The 22,048-nt window shown below is 39.3% G+C and overlaps 2 protein-coding genes across 2 annotated transcripts in view; both read left to right on the forward strand.

Moving 5' to 3' along the window:
- The window catches only part of DNAI4 (dynein axonemal intermediate chain 4), a 29,425-nt gene extending 15,985 nt beyond the window's left edge, over positions 1 to 13,440 (forward strand). Inside the window, exons 8-17 of the mRNA XM_060773697.2 lie at positions 263 to 460; positions 4,209 to 4,438; positions 6,308 to 6,394; positions 8,160 to 8,311; positions 8,790 to 8,947; positions 9,545 to 9,657; positions 10,103 to 10,201; positions 10,895 to 11,121; positions 12,866 to 13,019; positions 13,260 to 13,440. Of these exons, the coding sequence (XP_060629680.2) occupies positions 263 to 460; positions 4,209 to 4,438; positions 6,308 to 6,394; positions 8,160 to 8,311; positions 8,790 to 8,947; positions 9,545 to 9,657; positions 10,103 to 10,201; positions 10,895 to 11,121; positions 12,866 to 13,019; positions 13,260 to 13,310 (1,469 nt within the window). The 3' untranslated portion in view covers positions 13,311 to 13,440. The remainder of the gene's footprint in view (positions 1 to 262; positions 461 to 4,208; positions 4,439 to 6,307; positions 6,395 to 8,159; positions 8,312 to 8,789; positions 8,948 to 9,544; positions 9,658 to 10,102; positions 10,202 to 10,894; positions 11,122 to 12,865; positions 13,020 to 13,259) is intronic.
- A 6,348-nt stretch (positions 13,441 to 19,788) lies between these two features.
- Positions 19,789 to 22,042, forward strand: INSL5 (insulin like 5). The gene is given in 3 exon segments (XM_060771574.2): positions 19,789 to 20,015; positions 21,642 to 21,667; positions 21,669 to 22,042. Coding segments are annotated over 3 exon segments (420 nt in total). The 5' UTR covers positions 19,789 to 19,837; the 3' UTR covers positions 21,885 to 22,042.
- The last annotated feature ends 6 nt before the right edge of the window (positions 22,043 to 22,048 follow it).

Here is a 22,048-nt window from a genome sequence, read left to right on the forward strand (position 1 = left end):
CCATCAAAATTAAAAAAAAGTTTGCAAAGACTGAATAGACATAACAGACAATGAGAAAGAATAGTGACAAGCAACAGAATTATGATTTTCTACATGCATTCTGTGAGTTTTAACTCTATGCATGGCTGAATTATATCATCCTGAAAGTACTGTACCGATAATGAAAAGAGATTTTGCAATTTCTTTGGCAAGATTTCTAAAATATCCTGAATTATTCTGTTAAATGTACAGACATTGCGGCACCTTTTTTTCTCCCTCCCAGAGAGCACAGCATCAAGTTCCATCATTGATCTGGAAAGTGTAATTCTCTCCCGAATCCATGAAGAAGTAGAAGACCGTGCAGAAGCGATACTAAAATGTGAAAAATTTCATCAAGATTTATTTTTCATGGAGAGGGTCCTCATGGAGAATATTTTCCAGCCAAAGCTTGCAGCTTATCGGCAGCTTCCTATCTTTTCAGGTACATTTTAAATCAGATATTTGATTCTCAGCTTGAGTTGAAAAATAGATTTTCAGGCTTCTTAAAGTGAATGTGTAGGTCTCTGATTTAAATGGCTTCACTGTAAAACTGAAATCTTGTGATAGGAATGGGATATAAATACTTTAATAACCGTACAAACCATTTATGGGAGGAATAGGTGGGAATGATTTGTGAAACCCATAGCTAATGAATGATCCCAGGTTTGAGCCACCCATATCACAAAAAACAGACTTCGTTTACTAAAATGTAGCTTTCTGTTCTTTTTTTGCAAGAAATTGCTTGGATTGTATGTTTAAAAAAGACATTTTAGAGCAGTGTTTCTCAACCTGGGGGTCTGGACTCTCGGGGGGGGGGGGGGGGTCGCGAGGAGTGTGAGGAGGGTCGCCAAAGACCACCAGAAAACACTAATTTCTATATTGTCAAAGGCTTTCGTGGCTCAAATCACTGGGTTGTTGTAGGTTCTAAGAACATGGAACATGGCCATATAGCCCAAAAAACCCTACAACAACCACAGTATTTTCTGTTGACCACGGGTGTTCTGTGTGGGAAGTTTGGCCCAATTCTATCATTGATGGGGTTCAGAATGCTCTTTGATTGTAGATGAACTATAAATCCCAACAACTACAACTCCCAAATGTCAAGGTCTATTTTCCCCAAACTCCACCAGTGTTCACATTTGGGCATATTGAATATTTGTGGTAAATTTGGTCCAGCTCCACCATTGTTTGAGTCCACAATGCTCTCTGGATGGAGGTGAACTACGACTCCCAAACTCAAGGTCAGTGCCCACAAAACCCTTCCAGTATTTTACTGTTGGTCATGGGAGTTCTATGTGCCAAAATTGGTTCAATTTCATCATTAGTTGAGTTCAGAATGATCTTTGATTGTAGGTTAACTATAAATCCCAGCAACTACAATTCCCAAATGACAAAATCAATCCTCCCAACCCCACCAGTATTCAAATTTGGGTATATCTGGTACTTGTGCCAAATTAGGTCCACTGAATGAAAATACATCTGGCATAACAGATATTTACATTACGATTCATAGCAGTAGCAAAATTACAGTTATGAAGTAGCAAAGTCGCAACAGTAATAATTTTATGGTTGGGAGGGGGGTTAACCCCAACGTGAGGAACTGTATTAAGGGGACACGGCATTAGGAAGGTTGAGAACCACTGTTTTAGAGAATATCCCTGCTTCCTTTTTCCTGCGAATTCAAATTGTAGCATCTCCAGTAAGGGCCCTTCCACACAGCCATATAACCCAGAATATCAAGGCAGAAAATCCCACAATATCTGCTTTGAACTGGGTTATCTGAGTCCACACTGCCATATATTCCAGTGCAAGGCAGAAAAATATGGGATTTTATTCAGCTGTGTGGAAGGGGCCTTAGTGAAAGGAAGAGTGAGTGTTCAAGCAAGGCAACACACTTACACCATCTGTTGGGTTTGAAAGGCCATAACATTTATTGGTTGGAACTGCAAAAGAAGGCTTTGGGTGCTTCCAGACAGCACCAAATTGTGGGTTTTAGTTAGGGGCAAAAACAAAACAAAACAAAACCGGGACCTGGGAAGAGGTTTAAAGATCGAACTGCAAAGACTCTGGCACAAACCAGCAAAGGTGGTCCCAGTGGTGATTGGCACACTGGGTGCAGTGCTTAAAAACCTTGGCCTGCACTTAAACATAATTGGCGCTGACAAGATTATCATCTGCCAGCTGCAAAAGGCCATCCTACTGGGATCTGCACTCATTATTCGCCGATACATCCCTGTTGGTCCAGGGATTTCTGCCTCCATCACCCACACTTGCTGCTTTGTTGTGTGATTTAGAGACTTCAGTGTTTTTTTTTAAATATACTTAAGATGCAGATATGCAAATCATTGTATAAATTCTGTTCCTGGGTTATAGAAGCTGTGTGGCCATCTCCAGACAAGTTTGACATTTACTTGTGCTTGGGAACTATGGGTTGTTGTTCCTGGATTATACATGTCTGTTCCTCACTGCTTTTATCATAAAAACATGAGGAAAGTTGATTACATGGCAAACCTTTGTTTGTGTGTCACAACCTTTTTTAAACGTGTTGAGAATGAAGTAAGCCGCTCCGGGTCTGTTCAGGGAGATGGTGGAGGGATATAAAAATAACATCATTGTTGTTGTTGTTGTTGTTTGAAACACAACAAGATGAGTCCACAGCAAACAATATCCCCCTTCTGGCTGTTGTATTGGATCACACATCGGACACTTCCCAAGTGTCTAGGACTGTGTGATGTATCGGCGAATAATGAGTGCAGATCCCAGTAGGATGGCCTTTTGCAGCTGGCAGATGATAATCTTGTCAGCGCCAATTATGTTTAAGTGCAGGCCAAGGTTTTTAAGCACTGCACCCAGTGTGCCAATCACCACTGGGACCACCTTTGCTGGTTTGTGCCAGAGTCTTTGCAGTTCGATCTTTAAATTCCCATATTGTGTCAGCTTTTCCAGTTGTTTCTCTTCAATCCTGCTGTCGCCTGGGATTGCAACATTGACAATCCACACTCTGTTTTGTAACATGATTGTGAGGTCAGGAGTATTATGCTCCAAAACTCTGTCTGTCTGAATTCGGAAGTCCCAGAGGAGTTTGACATGTTCATTTTCTGTAATCTTTTCCGGCTTGTGATCCCACCAGTTCTTTGTCACAGGCAGATGGTATTTGTGGCACAAGTTGTTATTATTATTGTTGTTGTTGTTGTTGTTGTTATTGACAAAAAAGCACAGTATGTTACAGCAAACGAGATCTATATGCTGGATTTCGTATCACAAAATCACAAGTCGAACACTTCCCAAGTGTCTAGAACAGTGTGATGTATTTTCGAATGATGCGCACAGATCCAAGTAAGGTGTCCTTTTGCAGTTGACAGAGCGTGATTTTGTCGATGTTTATTGTTTCAAAATGCCAGCCAAGATCTTTTGGCATGGCACCCAGTGCGCCAATGACCACTGGAACCACCTAGACTGGTTTATGCCAGAGCTTTTGCAGTTCGATTTTGAGGTTGACAAGTTTGAGTTTTTCCTGTTGTTTTTCCTCAATGTGACTGTCACCTGGTATGGCAACATAAATAATTCAGACTTTTTTCTTTTCCACAATAGTGATGTTGCATTGTGTTCCAAAACTTTGTCAGTCTAGATTCAAAAGTCCCACAGTATTTTTGCATGTTCATTTTCCATGACCTTTGCGGGTTTATGATCCCACCAATTCTTTACTGCTGGGAGGTGGTACTTGTGACATACGTTCCAGTGAATCATCTGGGCCATACAGTTGTACCTGTGTTTGTAGTCCATCTGTGTGATTTTCTTGCAACAGCTGAGGATATGGTCCATGGTTTCATCAGCTTCCTTGCACAGTCTACATTTTGGGTCATCAGCTGATTTTTCCATCCTGGCCTTAATTTCATTGGTTCTGATGGCTTGCTCCTGGGCTGCAAAAATCAGGCCTTCTGTCTCCTTCTTCAGTGTTCCATTTGTAAGCAATAACCAGGTCTTCTCCTTGTCAGCTTTTCCTTCAATTTTGTCAAGGAACTGCCCATGCAATGCTTTGCTGTGCCAGCTGTCAGCTCTGGTTTGGATTGCAGTTTTCTTGTACTGGTTCTTTGTCTGTTGTACTTTGAGAATTTCTTCTTCTTCTTCTTCTTCTTCTTCTTCTTCTTCTTATTATTATTATTATTATTATTATTATTATTATATCCTAGAACCAGAAAGGAAATCTGCAACAAGTGAAACTGAATCATATGTTGAGTCAGAGAAGGAAGAGGAGGAGGAAGCAGAAGAGCCGCTATCGGTTAGGTCATCTTTGCTACTAGAACTTGGTGAAGGGAGAAAAGAAATACTACCGCCTTTTATGGAAGCTTTGTGGACCTATGGATGTGATTTTACTCGAGGCAACAATGTGAGCTGTATGACTTGGAACAAGCTGAATCCAGTAAGAAAGAGCTTATTTATTCATCTTTCCCATCTGTTTAAAGCAGAGGTCCTCAAACTTTTAAAACAGAGGGCCAGGTCACAGTCCCTCAAACTGTTGGAGGGCTGGATTATAATTTGCAAAAAACATGAATGAATTCCTATACACTCCACATATCTTATTTGTAGTGCAAAAAAAAAAAACCATTTTAAAATAATGCAATAATTAAAATGAAGAACAATTTTAACAAATATAAACTTATTAGTATTTCAATGGGAAGTGTGGGCCTGCTTTTGGCTGATGAGATAGGATTGTTGTTGTTGTTGTTGTTGTTGTTGTTGTTGTATGCTTTCAAGTCATTTCAGACTTAGGTTGACCCTGAGCGAGGGCTGGGTAAATGACCTTGGAGGGCTGTATCCGGCCCCCGGGCCTCAGTTTGAGGACCCCTGGTTTAATAATTGAAAATGTCAGTGTCAAAACTCAACCTATACCCCAGACAAAGCTGGATATGCAAGGAAGCATATCTCTGGAAGGAAAAAGTGTATTTGATGCATTAAAGAGGCTATCTCCTACGTGATTTTAGCCATAACTGCATAGGCCAGAAGAGCAGCCTGATAGCTAATCATTTGGAAATTGGCAATCAGTAACAATCCATTATATGCTAATTGGTCCTTAAAACAGGTAAGAAAATATTGTTCCTGAAAATACCTGATACATGCACCAGGGGGAGTTTCCCTTTCTACGTACTTGCACTGTGTATTTTCTCTGTCCTGACATGGCTGATATACCTTGCTTTTCAATGGCTGCACTCATAGCTTTATGCCAACCACCTCAGGATCAGCAACGTTCTCTTTTTAAGAAGTTTTTTTTTGTTTTGGTTTTTGGTCAATTTGCTTTCATGCCCAATGCACCTGCCTTCCTTGTGAGCTTTCCTTAAAACAATATACCGTTTTGTCCCTCCTGAGAATTTTGTTTCCTCACTTCTTCACCTTTTTCCTCCATCTCTTCTTAATTTACTCACAGGCCCCTTCTACACTGCCACAGAAAATCCAGATTATTTGCTTTGAATTGGATTATATAGACACATATAATCAAGTTCAAAACAGATAATGTTGATTTTCTACTTTTATAATCTAGATTATATGGCAGTGTAGCAGGCATCTACGGACAATGATGGTTCTTCAACTTAGAAATGGAGATGAGCACTAACTCTCAGAGTTGGACATGACTGGACTTAATGTCAGGGGAAAACCGTTACCTAGAAGGGGTCCCAGATGCCAATCTTCAGCATACTCCCTCTCATGTCAACATCTCATGTCATAAGGTCTGAATGTGGGTTTTTGTATATTCTCTTGTTTATCTCAGCACTTAGAAAATTTCTTTATACTGTATCTCAACATTACAGCAGCTTAATGAACCACAAGTAGAGTTTTCACCATTTTAACCAACATTTACCTTACCAAACATAGTAGAAATACCAGCTGATGTAAATAGGTTCCAGTAGTAGAGATGATAGCATGGAGCAAAAGCAGTGGTAACCTAAAACCTAAAACTGTATAGCCTTGCTCTTTTCGGGGCCAGCTTTGCCATCCTATAGATAAACCAGCAGGCATATTTAAGGAGCCACAAAGAGCACTAAATTGTTATTTATTTATGTTGTGCTTTGAGTGCCAGGGATAGGAAGAAACATTGGTGGAATATTCTGGGTCAGATCATCCACTGCTACATTTCCAGGCAACAAAACATTAGCTAGCCCGGCCAATGCTGATATTTAGTTGCATTTTTCAAATTAAACAGAGCCTCAAAGGCTGTACACATAGCTATTTCAATAGTTTTGTTATTAATTGGCAGTGTTGTAATCTATATTGTTTGGTTTGTTTGTTTTTAAAGGATCTATTGGCTGTTGGTTATGGGCAGTTTCGTTTTAAGGACCAGAAGGAAGGCTTGGCATGCTGCTGGTCACTGAAGAACCCTATGGTAATATTTTGGCCCTTCCTTTGCTTGTGATTTTGACTTATATTTGGTGAATTGTGAAAAGGTGGTATATTTTGTTTTTATTCCTGTTTAGTCCCTTAAGAAAATGATTTCATAAGATCTCCAGTTGTGCATTACAGCCTGCCTTCTATTTTCTGAAGTATAGAATGATTATAATTTAACTCCCCGAGACCTGCTGTGTTCATGGATAGAGTCTCTGTCAAGAGCTGGCATGGTTGGGCATTTGTTGATGCCCCACGACCAATCAGATGTCACCTGAACCTACTCCTTTACATTATCCTTGCATTCTCCTCTTACTCTGGATAGAAAGATGGGGGTATAAATTGAATAAACAAACAAATATGAATCTCCATTAACAAATAGAGATATATAACTTCAGAAGTGTTTTTTAGTCTTTAATCAGTGAGCAAGTCTTCTGATTTGTTTTTTCTGGACATGTGAATGTATAAATAAGAGGTATCTAACAATATTGAATTTATTGCATTTCACTTTATTGAATGAGAGAACAATATTTTTGGCCCCTAGTATCCATGGGGTTTGATTCCAAGATCCCATGCAGATGGCAAAAAAGTAGATGCTGCGGTTTTTATTAATAAAATGGTACAGAGAGTAGTGGGAACTCCTAGTCACTAGGCAAGCGTTCTTCAGGATCCATTGCCTTCAAGGAGAATGCCAGATACACACTTCTGTCTATGAGTGGCAAAAAAGAGATGCAAGAGATGCAGAAAAACACGTGGATTTCTAAATCAGTGGTTCTCAACCTTCCTAATGCTGTTACCCTTTAATACAGTTCCTCATGTTGTAGTGACCTCCAACCATAAAATGATTTTAGTTTGTACTTCATAATTGTAATTTTGCTACTATTATGAATCGTAATGTAAATATCTGATATGCAGGATGTATTTTCATTGTTACTTCTCTTTCTCCCTGGGATTTGGCCATAGAGGAGCCACTCCACCCCTCTTTAAGCCCTGCCCCCCCCTCCCCAGGCCCCTCTCCCTAGGCCCCTCTCCCTAGACCCTGCTCCTTAGACCCTGCTCCTTCACCTTCTTTCTTCTCACTTCCACTTCCTCCTCCTCATTTCTTTTCCCTCTTGGCTCCAAAACACACCTCACCTCTATCACTCCTCTCTCTTCCTCCTAAAATGGCAGAGGGCATGAAGGGGTGGGAGCTGAGTGACATCAGCACCTCCCTCTAGAGAAGAAGAAGCAGCCATGGGAAGTGAAGAGGGTGGGGAAAAGTTAGCAGTATCTTGGTTCCTAAGACCATCGGAAATATGTGTTTTCTGATAGTCTTAGGCGACTTCTGTGAAAGGGTCGTTCAACACCCAAAGGGGCCACAACCCACAGATTGAGAACCACTGCCTTAAATGAAAGGAGTGCAACAAGTGCCACACTTCTATTTGACTGCTATGACTGCTATTTCATACATCCTGCACCCTCCCCAGCCTCATAAACATAGTATTGTATGAACTATATTGCTTGCATTGTGTAAAGCATTGTGTATTGTGTTGTATACAGCAGTGTAGTTTGGGGGTGCAGTTGGTTGATTCCACACTTCCAGAGCCCACAAATATTTTACAACTGACTATTTACAACTGTTAATAGTTCATTGTAAAAATATGCTAGAAAAATGGCCCAATTAATATTCATAGTGGCTGACCTTTCCCAAAGTCTACTTTGAAACCTATGGTCTGTAATGTGTGAATGCTCTTTCAGCTAAAGCAAGCTATTTTTTTCATGTTCAGTGGCCAGAGCGTGTCTATAAATGTCATCATGGTGTAACTGCACTGGATTTTTCAGCAACTAATCCAAACTTGCTAGCAGTTGGACTGTTTAATGGGACAATTGAACTGTTCAATGTCCAGACTCGTAATCGTCATTCCGTTTTGGATAACAGGTATGGATACTATTCTTGTTGGATCACTTCCATATCTTATTTATGCCTTTTGGGTCATTAATATAAAAGTTCTCCAAAGCAGATCATGTAAGACACATTCCATACTATTCTTTTAAAAATAATTATTTTCTGTTCATTACCATGTTACCTCTCCACTACTGGGAATATTTTTTTTCCATTTGAGAAAGGTTTAAGGTGCAAAAGTTCGCATATGTTCAGTTTCCCACTATGGATGGTCTATATGGTTAGGTTTCTGGTTCACATTAGCCTTTTAATGTAAATCTTATCAGTTCTTTGGTACATCCCAATCCTCAATTTCTGTTAGAAAGACCAGCATCACCTTTTTCTGCATGCAGAAGTTCAATTTTAAGCTTTTAAGTGGTATATAACTCTTAGTTACCTTATATACTGTATGCACCTCAATGATATTTCCTAACTCTTTCTCTCTCTGTGTGTGTGTGCCACTCTTATGTTTCAGTGAATCTAGTGAGAAACACCTAGGCCCTGTGTGGCAGCTGAAGTGGGTAGAGCAGGACAGGGGGACAAAAGGAGAAGACAAAGGGGAGATCCTGGTCTCTATATCAGCAGATGGAAGAGTAACTAAGTGGTTTGTTCGGAAAGGATTGAGCTGCACTGGTAAGTATTGTCGTCTTGCACAAAACATATTGGGATACTGTTATTCTCAAGAGTTTGGATAAGGTTTTTTTCAGATAAGAAGCAAAGTTGGATAATTGGTTATGAGCATAATTCATACACATATTTCATACTAGATCAGTGTGGTTTGGTGATTTGGGTTTTGGACAGCAGTGTTCAATCCTCCACTCAAACATGCAAGCCCACTGGGTGAGCTTGGAAAAGTCACTTGCTTTCAGCTAAGAGGAAGCCAGTGGCAAACCTTCTGAACCAAACTTTTAGGAAACTCTGCAATAGGTTTGCCTTCAGATCAGCATACATTAGAAAATATCCTGAAGGCACACAAGAATAATTTTGAATACTGTTCATTTCCCTTATGACTGTGTGTGCGCGTGTCAACATGTTTTCTTTTTAATGTCAATTCCATTTTTAAAATCCTGCACACAATAGGGTTGAACAAGCACAATATGTAAATTTGTTATGGGAAATTATTTCTTTTTCTTTCCCCCATCTTTTAACAATGAAAATACAAGATAAGTAATTATCTCTAGAGTTATAATTAAATCTGACTTTTGACATGCTGTTTGCTTCTCTGTGCAGACCTGATGAAGTTAAAGCGAACAACAAGTGATAAGAGAAAAGGAGCCGAAAAGAAAAGCGAAGCACTGATATCACGACAAGTTCCGGGGCTATCCTTTGATTTTCACCCAAAAGTAAGTAAGCTAATGAATTGTTCTCAACAGACCAGCTGACTCATAATGCTTCACCAGCATTTATACTGGTGCTTAATATAGGGCTTGATTATTTTTTTTTCTCTTCATGAAATAGCTTCCTAAACACTATTAGTGCACATTTTTCTGTCTGGAGATGATTGTCCCATAAAGGATGGTGGTGGTGAAATATATGCCTTACATGAAATATCCCTGCAGCTGAATAATAGAAAATTGAGTGTTTTATTGGTGCTTTTGTTTCATTCCTTTTCCTTATTTCTTTATAAAATCTAGTTACACAGTTAGTGGAACTTTTGAGAATTCCACTACACCTTTGAGTAATGATTCCAGCTTTTACCAGGAAAAGACAGAAACAAGCTTTCAATCATTTTGCAAAACCTGAAGTAAAAATGACTCAAAGTGATTTTTATTTTATTTTATATTTCAGGATACTAATATATATGTGGTTGGAACAGAAGAAGGCTATATTCACAAATGCTCTTGTTCCTATAATGAACAATACATGGAGACCTACACAGGACACAAAGTATGTATAGTTAAACATTCAATACAGTAGGGATCTTCCCCAGCATTCCTTATAGTGATGTTAATGATTTCCTTTAAGATTTGAACAAAGCAAGTAGGAGCACCTAGCAAAACCATACCTACTTCATACCCACAAAATAGGTACTTGATCTCTAACTCAGAATACTTGCAAAAAGGATCTTTTGCACCATTGAAACCACGTAGAAAAATAACCTGTCCTGGAATCACAATCTGGTTGCAGTACGACCCCTTTTACATGCTTTCAGTTGCCTACACTCCAATAAACATTTCCTTTCTAGATTCTCTGGTGCAATTCTATGGGCGGTTTTCAGCTCAAGTGTAGTCAAAATATAGGGTTTGCTATTATTCACAGTTTCATTATTCACATATAATGGAAGAGTCATATAAAGGAGGCTACGGGGAGATCATGCTGTATTTTTGGTGCAAAATATACCTTTTGCAAGTATTCTGATTTAGAGAATACTTGAAACATATAATGGAGGATCCAACAAGGCCATGCTGTATTTTTGATGCAAAACCAAACAGGGATTATACCAGGATGAAAATGGAACATAATGTGAAGAGGTTCCCTGTTTGCTGATGTTAGCACACTTTCATTGTACTATGAAGGCCTTTTGTGAAAATTACTCTTTCTCTCTCTCTTTCTCCCTCCTTCCTCTGCCCTGTCATGAAGGGTCCTGTGTACAAATTAGCATGGAACCCATTCAGTACAGAAATATTTCTAAGTTGCTCTGCAGACTGGAGTATTATGTTGTGGCGGCAGGATTCAGTTCGTCCTATTATGACCCTCAGTTCTACCACCAACGTCCTTTATGACATAATGTGGTCTCCTCATTCACCATATGTGTTTGCAGCTGCAAATGAATCTCAAGTGGAAATCTGGGACCTTAGTGTCAGCACGTAAGTTAACAGCCTTTCTTAAACTGCATCCATAGCACAAGTAGCCAAATGCATCCTACCGGCTTATTTTTGAAAACAGTGTATGATATATGGCGTAGAATTCCATTATAATTGATAATTTTTAAACCATTGTGAAGCTTTCCTATTTGTGGAGCAACCACAGTTCTAGGCATCACAATTCAAGTAGGATATCGGCAAGCTAGAATGTGTATATAGGAAGGCAACAAAATGATCAAAGGTTTGGAAACCAGGACCCATGAGGAACAGCTGAGAGAACTGGGTATCTTTAGCTTGGTAAAGAGAAGACTGAGAAAGGACATGAGAGCCATGTTTGAATATTTGAAAGAATATCATATTGAGGAGGGAGAAAACTTGCTTTCTGCTGCTCTGTAGACTAGGGGTGGTTCCACACATGACTTTAACCCCGGCACAATCGGGTTCCTTATTTGGCCTGGGTTAAGGTCCACACACTTCACCCCAACATCTATGCTTTCCTGGGTGGGTGGTGATCAGATGGACCCATACACAAAACAAGCCCCCCCCCTCCGAAAAACCTTAAAACTCAAAATAACTTACCTGCCTGCCATTCCCTCTTCTATGGAGCTCTCCTGGCAGGTAGAAATGATGTACCAGGAGAGCTCCGGAGAAGTGGGAATGGTGGCTGGGTAAGTTATTTTTGGGTTTTGAGGCTTTATAAAGGGATTTTGGGAGGGTGTGAGGGCTGCCTTGGGGGTTTAGGGCTCCAGGAACCAAAAAAACCTGAGACACCTGTGTGGATTGGGAGCAGATATCGTGCAGTGCAACCTTGGGCCCAATCCACACAGTGCTCACACCTGGAAAGACCCAAGTCTTTTGAAATTAACTTGCGATAAAGCAGGGTTTTCCTGCTTTGTCCTGAAATAATTTGTTTTTACCTGAGGTGTCATTTGGACACCCTAGGGAAAAACATGGGCACTTGCACATTTTAGGCATTGTCTGGATGCACGCTAGGACATACAGCAATGGATTCAAATTGCAGGAAAAAGATTCCACCTAAACCTTAGAATTAACTTCCTGACATTAAGAACTATTTGGCAGTGGAATGGGCTGCCTCAGAGTTTGGTGGAGTCTCCTTTTCTGGAGGTTTTTAAGCAGAGGTGACTAGCCATCTGTCTGGATGCTTTAAAGGATTTTTTTTTTTTGCATGCTAGGGGGTTGGACTGGATGGCCCTTGAGGTCTCTTCCAACACTATGATTCTAGTATTATATAACTTCTGATTGGTGGAAGTCCTTGAATGAGCATTTTACATTCACTTTAAAAATGCCTATCATGTCGACTGTTTTAAGGAGAAGTAAAAAAAAAAAAAATGGACTGGAATCACCATGGGTTGCATGCGGTACCCACCTTTGATGAAGCTACACCAGCTGAGACTAACAATTTGAGGCAGCCCATAGTTTTCCCCATCTCTAAAGTTTCACATTATTCTCCAAGAGGCCTAATCACAGCACCATCACTAGCTGGAGTTCAACACTGGTACATAGTGGAACCAATTATGCCGTGCCAAATATCAGCATGATGAAGAGCCTTGGCTCAATTGTGTGGCATTCATTAGTTTCCTGAGCCAACATGGAAATTACTGTTTGGAAAAAGTAATTTAGGAGACAAACAGAGAATAATGTAAGAAAGCAGTATCCAACAATGGGATGCGCCAAACAGTTTCACAGCTATGGCTCTCTGCTGTGTGTCTTACTCTTTTGCATATAGATTGGATCCCCTGATTGTAAATCCTGCTACTGGAAATTTGAAAATCACAACAGTACTTTTTGCTAAAAATGCAGATTGCCTTCTTATTGGGGACAGTGATGGATTAGTCACTGTGTATGCACTAAGAAATTTGGGTGAAGTGGACAGAAAAAAGGTAAGCTTTACCACCTTAATTTAGTCCCATCAGTCCCTGTTACGGTCTCTTTTAAAAGCCATTGGAGTTTTACCTGGAAGTAGAATTAAAAGGCAATGCTAGACAAAAAAGCTATACAGAAATATCAATATATTGTAAATTCATGTTCATTGTAATGGAGAAATAATGCTCCTTTTATCCAGGATTTTAGGGCTTTTCTAAGCATATTAATTCAGGTGCAAATCATTTATATCTTTTCAGGTTGAAGTTCTGCACGATATGATTGGTACTAATCTACTCACTCCAGAGTAGGTTTTTACAGCAGGATTTGGTGTGGTGAAAAAGGAAGTGATCCTGAATCCCTGATATTTAATTATGGAACATTTAACATGTAACTATTAAATTAATGTACATATATATTTGTTCATATGGAAATAAATTTGTTGGGATTTTTCTGAAATGTTCTACATGTTTGTTTGGAAAGTATCAAACAACAGACACACCAATTCTTACAATATTAGTAAAGCACATCAAAGTTTCTGTCAAAGATAATCCAGGAGAGGAAAGCTAAATCTTTACTTATGTTCTAGTTTGGGGAATATCAAGACAAATTAGTTGGTAGTCATTCATTCATTCATTCATAGGCTATCACTCATGGCGGATTATGATTCCCTTCCAAGTCTAGGGTCTTGGCAGTGGGTCTGTAGATTCTTGATCCACATGTTCCACTTCATCACATTAGTTAAATTCCACTGAGCCCTACACTTAAAATCCAATAGCTCACTGTGTTCATCACATCGGTTTCGGTTCAAGTGTAAGGTACAGCATTATTTGCGCATTTTAAGTGTGGGGGGCAGCATTCTTTTCCTACATTTCTGGAGGTGATGTGGAAGTGGATTCTTTGAAATGATCCAGATATTTTGTCAAATCTGTAATGTGACAGCATTTGTTACTCTCAGGTTCCTTCCTTCGGCAGCATGTAGTGTTTGAACAGACAGAGCATGCTCAGAATTTCTCAGATCTCACCTATGTGGTTTCATGTTAATAGTGATTTCAAAGAGAGGAGGGTTTTTTTCAATAGTGAGCAGGGAGAGGGAAGGTGGGTGGGGCCAAATCTCTACAGTGTGAAGGCAACTGCAGTGAAAGAATATGGAAGGAAAACAGATATTTAACAGTGTGATGAAGGTAGGGAAAACATCTGATTCATTACAAAATAGAGTAAAACTGAGCTCTACTGTGCCAAACACTTCCCTGCCTTAATGTGATAAAGTCGGTTGTTTTTCAATGAGGGAGTCATGAAGGAAATAGCATTGAGCAGTTTCACAATGCTTGTATTTAGCAAGAGTCTACTTTTATACTACTGTTAAACCACTAAAGTGACTGTTTCACATTGGGATGGTTGCACAAGGGGATGCACAAGAGAAATTGGCATTGTGAACGATGGGACCAATGCACAATGGGACCAATACATACTAGATTCCAATGTGCTACAGGACTGATTCAAAATGGTATCCAGTGTGCATCAGGACACGAGCTAGAGAATATAGATACACAATATTGGTAGAGTCTAATGTGCACCAGGACACCCTTGGTGTCCCTTTATGCATCTTCACAATTCCCTGATGCCTGATGTTTCTTAGAGCTAGGGTGCCAGCACCACATCAGCCTTGGGGCTTCCTTCAAAGGGTCATTAAATCCATGAATGGTGAATCCATAGATACAAAGGGCCAACTACATTTTCCATAGTGGCCAGTGCTCTTTAATGTTTACCCAGTTTGGATCCCCAAGTATTGATGAATTACAATTCCATTACTTGTGATTATCCACCATGTGGATTTGGGATGATGGGAATTGCAACCCAATTGTTCTGAGGTTGCGGAAAGGTGAAAGGACATTTTAAAGTCAGGCCCTTTCTATGCTGCCATATAAAATCCAGATTATCTGCTTTGAACTGGATTATCTGGCAGCGTAGACACACATAATCCAGTTCAAAGCAGATAATGTGGATTATCTGCTTTGATAATCTAGATTATATGGCAGTGTAGAAGGGACCTCTAACATCATATCCACAAGCCTTGTATCTAAATTCAAACTCCACTATTATGACTAAACAGAACAAACTGCAGACTTCCAGATGTTACTGTATCACAACTCCAATCAGTTCTAGTCATGATGTCTAATGGTGAGGAATATAGGAGTTGTAGTGCAGCATCTGGAGGGCCACATATAATTACATGGCGGGCTGAATTTGGCTCACAGCCTTTGAGTTTGACAAATGTTCCTTAGAGCCTCTGCCATGTAGCTACATATGCATAACATGATACAATATAAATCATAAATCACAATAGTCAAATTATGATAAAACTCTGGTATTGTGTGAGAAGTTATTGTAAAAATTGGTAATTTAGTTAGGTGACAGGCAACAAACTTTATTCATTCCAACAAATTTTATTGATCCCACCCCACCATTGGGATAGTACCAAAGGAAATTGTTATTCATAATAACCTTAAATACTGTTTATTTCAGTGACTCTACTATAAGTATGACTATGGGCTCTTCCAGACATGGCAGAAACCCAGGAGAAAGTGAGTTATTTTAACCCACTTCTTCCTAGGTTTCTGTCCTCACCTCCAACTCAAACCTCGGGCTTTACCTTGAGTGGTGGCTAGATGCCATCCCAGGTCAACCAAAGGATTTTCTTCTCTCCCCCCCACTTCCTGACACATCATTGTTTTAAATGGGGGGGGGGGGGGGTTGGATGGGCGCCCTCCCACTCTTTCAGGTTCCAGGAGCCCAAAGAATTGGGATGGCTGTGGGGTTGACCCCCTGTACTGTGAAAGCAGTCCTGGGAATCAATCTCCACAGAGCCCTCACCTAGAAAGATCTGGACTTTAACTTAAGGTCCAGATCTTTCCAGGTGTTTAATTAATCTGGAGTAAACTAGGAAACCCAGTCTTCTCCATATTAATTTACTCTTACCTGAGTCATCACTTGGACACCTCAGGTAAAAGTGAGACAGGTCCCACATTTTGGGCCTGTCTGGAAGGGCCCTATGTTTGGATCCAGCTAGGAACCAGACTTAGAGCTCTTTCCATGTTTATGTGACTTCAAGTTGTCTGTCAACATAGGATGACTCCATGAATTTCATACAGCTTTCTAAGGTAAGGGGCATTGAAAGGTAGTTGGCCATTGTCTTCCTCTAAAGTATAGTATGCATCTTCTTGATGGGGTCTAGGAGGTCTTTGCTGGATCTGTTGTCTCTTGGGAATGGAAGGACTTCTTCTATTTACCCAACAACCAGCCTGAACCTAACTCTCTGCACCTAAACTTTATTAGTCTTTCATTTCTTGATTTACAGAGTGACATTAAATACCCTGCTCTTTGATTGATTAGGTCGTCCTAGAGTTTATACGGTCCCAGAGAGCTGTTTCACAGGGGCAATCTATTGTAAAAACTTCAATAATATTAAACTTCCTTCAACAGCCTGGCAACAAGTGATGAATGTTTAAACTGTTAAAAAACCACAGCCTGTTATATAGGACATTAACAACCATTTCCATGTGTGTTTTGCACATTTTTATGAAGAAATCATATGACAAAACTATTTCCTGCATTTGCCTATAGATGTCACCCATTAGAATGGACACTTGTTAAACATTTTCCCAAAGAGGTGTCAAAAAGCCAGGAACAGCTGTTTACTTATTGGTTCTCTTAAGCACCAGACAACTTTTCTAATGCCCTTGTAAATCACAATATATCTTCTTATGTGCCAAAATAAATAGAAGTCAATTTTTTATTTTTTTATGCTCGAAGACACAAACATGAGTCTAGTGATCTTTTTAGCATACCTATTATTTACTTAAACATGGGCATTGATGGACTACGGATCTCTGCAGCCTGATACATAGATATTATGGCTTGTGTATTAACAACACATGGCTGGCGATATGAATTCCTTCTCCACCTGCCAGCTCTTTGTGTAAGGTCCAAATCTTTTTTTGGCTATTGGGTGAATTCTTTATGACAGATTTGGGGAGCACATTAGGCTGCAGGGAGGGAGAAAAATGGGAACTCTTAACTGCTTGAGCAGAAGTTAGCTTCCATCTTAGTGGATTCAGCTGTATGCATTGGTTCAAATGTATCGGACTAATTTTATCACAAGATCCAGTTTGGTGAAGTGGGTTGAGTGTTGACCAGGACTCTGGGAGACCAGAGTTTGACTACTCACTGGAAACCCATTGGGTGACTGTGGGCAAGTCAAATGTTCTCACATTCAGAGGAAGGTAAGGGCAAGCTCATTTGAATAAAACCTTGACACACACGGCCTCTCAAAACCATCATGATAGGTTCACCTATAGATGAAAATTATTTGAGGGCACAATACAAAAATGGCAATACTATCATGAGGACAAAAAGATAAAAAGAAAAAGAAGTCTACAACCTTCATTCACAGCTAATACAATCAATAGGAAATGGAAAACTTAAATATTATTGGGCATGATCTCCTCTGATAAATTAGTTTTCTTTGGGTAGAACTTTGGATGGAAATATATGATGAAATTAGGATGAAAATAGCTATGACTGTGATATGTATGAGTGTGATTCCTCAATCCTTTGCATTTCTATTTTAAAAAAATACACAGAATACATGAAACAAAAGAATTAAACCAAAAACAACACAAGAAAAAAAGTTTATTGGACCAAAAAAAAAAAAAAAGAAAAAAAAGAAATGGCTAAAAGGAGGTGAAAATTGCAACCTTCCAAATCTATTCCGATGCCAAAACTATGAGCAGCATATAATTTCAGAAAAAGGCATGACATCTCCAAGGGCAAGTACTGCCTGAAGTAAAAGTCACAATATGGGAAGGGATTTGTGGAAGATTTGAGAAAGTGAAGACAGAATTATCCTTTCAGGCAACTTTTCTTTGTAAACTGATTTTTGCTGAGCTGCAATGTGCCTCAGGGGTAGAAAGTTTGGGGAACAGGACATCCAGCAGCTTGTGTGTGAGTGATTTCATTTTTGATAAGGAAAATGGAGCAAAAGGTGCCCAATACAGTAGGCCCTTTATTTTTGCAAAAGTGGAAAAATCACAAGTTTAAATTGCTATTATATACACATGTTTTATCACAGATTCCAGGGAGGAGAGGCTGTTTTACCCACACTACATAATGCACAACAAGAAAGGTATTCTGGAATGTGGACTTGCTTTCATTATCAGGGCTGACATACAAATGCATGATCAGATTCACTTTAGAGCAGTAGTTCTTAACCTGTGGGCTACGGAGCAGCAGTGGGCCGCAAGGATGAAAATCTGGTCCATGAGCCTCCTTCCTCTTTTTTTTATTTTATTTTATTTCCTCTCCTTCTGCAACACCTGCCACTCCTTTCCTGTTGCTGACCATGGCATATGTTCTGTATCAGAAACTAGAACAGATGTGGTCTATCCAATGCAATTTTCTGAATCAGCACCCCAAAATTGACCAAAAACTGATTCATAACCCTTTTGATACTAATGTTGTAGAGTGGTCCCTGGTTAAAGTGTTCCCTGGTCAAGTGGTCTCTGGTCAAAGTGATCCCTGGTCAAATGGTCTCTGGTCAAAAAAAGGTTGGGAACCACTGCTTTAGAGTATAGAGAGAATATATAAGCCATATATACATTTTCAAGAAATAAAATAGAACTATAGCTTGAGGCATCTGGTGATAGAGTCAATCTTCCACACTTATTACTCACTGGGACTTTTACTCTCTGACACTGTAATTTTCAAATATACCAGAAGGTAAGTACGTCAACACCCTCCCCCCATATTTGTGGATTTGATTATGGGCTGATTTGATTAATAAGGTTTCTCTAGGTCCTCCAGTGGAAGTTGACCATATAGTTGTATTGGAAGCCCTACAGATCCCTAGAGGATGTTCTCGTAGGCTGGATCTACACTGCCCTATATCTCAGGATCTGATCCCAATTTACTTTGAACTGAGTTATATGACTCCACTCTGCCAGATAGTCTAGGACAAGCAGATAATCTGGGATCAGATCCTGAGATGTAGGGGTAGATCCAGCCTTAGATTTAAAAAACAACACATGGTTTTTTTGGTCCCCCCCCCCCCCACCTTTTCCCCACTTTCATGGGGGACCTGTGCCCCTAACTCCAGCAAATGTTATGAGCCCACTCTATTTATTTTTCTTATACTGTGGTTAATGGCAAAAGGAAGAAATAAATAGAAATGTAGAATTTGATATTCAAGAAGAAATAACCATGGGCACTTTCAACATTTCCTTTAAATACCAATTAATAACGTTATAAATTAAATAAAAATGAAACAAATAGCTTAACAGAAACATACATTATTATTACAAATTTAATGTTGAATGCAAGTTCTGAAAAAATATACCAAGTTCAAGATACTAAATGCAAAGCAGCATAGCATGCCTATTGGTTGAGTTTAACTGCTATTTGAAAAATTATAGCAGTTCATAGTCATTTGTGAGGTGTGAAAAATATAATAAATCTCCCAAAGAGAGGAAGGAAGTGCACATTTGCAGTGTTGATCTAAGATGGGAAGTTTCTATAAATATGCTGGACTTTTACGTGCAATGCTAATCTTAGCCATATAGTGACATATTATAATTTTAATTACTATTTGAGAACAGTCCAGTTAAAAATCCCAAAGCACTTAACGCTGGTGCAAAAAATATTTGACAAACATTAGATCATCACAGATTAATGTCATTTGCCTAAGAGAGGAGCATATAAATTGGTCTGCCTCTTTGTATTCCCTCTACAGTAGTCCCCATCTTCTTCCCTGCTCTGCTTAATCAGATACTCTTCTGCCAAAATGAAGGCTGTGGTCCTGGGGTTGCTTTTGCTCTCTTTCTTCCTGGCTATCTCTGAAGTAAAATCTGAAGGGGCTCCAGTCAGACTCTGCGGGAGAGACTTTGTCAGGGCAGTCGTCTTTACCTGTGGAGGATCCCGCTGGAGAAGACAACTGAATGGCTTCCCAAATGGTCTCAAAGGTAATAGCTTTCTAAATATTTTTGTTATTTAGTTAAACCAATTGTGTTATTCTTAGTTATTTGGGCTGGTATTCTATACTGGAGTTGCAGATTAGTAGCCTAGAATTACAGATCCACAACTGCATTGTATTCACTAACATGAATTACTAATGTTCATGAATACCACTGTACCAACTTGCTTTACCAGGCACGGAAGCACTGGGAGATGGAGGTTTGTTCAAGGCCAGGTGGGACACAAGGGGGAAGATTTCAACTTTCTCCTTCCTCCTCCCAGCAATAGAGTGTGTGACAAGGATTTGAGATGGGGTCCTGCTTCTGATCATCACTGTCTTGATCATTGTTAGAACATGATGGAAACATCACCTTCCTGTGCTGTGCTTCTGAGCTGAACAGACCACCATTCCTGGGCCTCATAAAGGCATGATGGAGGGACTGAACCAGGAGAAATTACTTAGTTGTTCATTCATAATTAATTATATCATGTAAAATGTGAGCCTTTTGAGGGGAAATCTTTAATATATTCTTGAGAGCCAACATGATATAGCAATTTGAGTGTTGAGCTACAAGCATAGATTCCTTGCTTGGCCATAAAAACCCACTGGGTGATCTTGGGTGATTCACACACTCAATGCCAGAAAACCTGGAATAGGGTCACCTTAGGGTTCATTAAGTTATAAATGCCTTGAAGGCAGACAACAACAATATCAAAATATATTCTCGAGGAGGTATATATAATAAAACAAATATAAGAACTAAATTAAAAATGATAGGAATTATAAATTAAAAATTATAAATATATAAAAATTATAAATTATAAATAAATTAAAAATTATAGGAATAAAAGGATAATTCAACAATTGAGAGCCCGGGCAAAAGAAAAGTATTTTCATTTGTGTTGAAAAAACAGCAGAGGAAGTGTTGGGCAAGTCTCACTGGAGAAGGAGTGTTTCCTTACAACTTCATCCCCACATACTTCATCCCCACATAGTCAACTCTCTGTCTTCTATCCATTTTAACATGTTGGCAAAACGGAGTCCCATGGAGGCCATCTCACAATGTATGTCCACTTTCGGTGGCTGCCAATGAGAATCAGTGTTGCCAGTGTGTTAAAATAGAGAGAAGAATCCATTTTCAGGTGTTGGGTGCTACCTGATTCCTTACTCAATAAAATGAGGAGAAAGCAGGGAAAGCACAGGAAAGCATGGAAAAGGGTGTGAGATGACTGGACATCCCAGAAGACGGGAAAGATATATATATTGTAACCTTGTACAGAAAGTTAACAATGAAAATGGATAGATATATTGGGACAAGCACATGAGTGGGTGAAATTGATCTTTGGCTTCCTTTCTTAGCATATCCTTTGTTTTAAGTAACTTAAACACAACTAGGTTAATCCTACTGAAATAACTTCAGTTTCGGCTTGGTACACATGTTTCAAAGCAGATTTCATTGAGAGCATTGATAATTTTCTTTCGTTCATATCTTACAATGAGACGTCTAGTTTATCTTGTAAGTACGAATTCCATCAAACCTAAGACATTATGTCAATATGTTTTCATAGTCAGAGCAGTCCAACTTTATAATTAGCATATTTCCAGCATTTTAGTTATTACTTTTATTCAACAGATCAAGACATTCACTGTCATTTATCATGTTGTTATCAATATCTCAACAGGTACTGAGGAAAATTATATCCAGAAGCCAGAGTCGCAAAGCAAAGAATTCATCCAGTCCAGGGCTGAGACTGAAAGAGATCTGCAAGGCCAGCAACAAAAGTCTATCCATAAAAGGCATGAGGATGTGATGCAACTCACAATCTCTTGCTGCGCTGTTGGCTGCAGCGAAAATTCTATAAGTACGCTATGCTAAAAATGTACCAATTGCTGATATGGAGGCTACTCTACAGCAATAATACTTTAGAAAATAAAATACTTTGTGGCTTTAAATAGGTAACATTAAGGTCTTTTCAAAGAGGCTGCAATATTCGCAGCTCTTGTCTGCCTCTCCAAATTGACAAATATTGTCGAATGGCT

This window comes from Anolis sagrei, chromosome 4, assembly GCF_037176765.1.
Source record: "Anolis sagrei isolate rAnoSag1 chromosome 4, rAnoSag1.mat, whole genome shotgun sequence".
Taxonomy (NCBI): Eukaryota; Metazoa; Chordata; class Lepidosauria; order Squamata; family Dactyloidae; genus Anolis; species Anolis sagrei.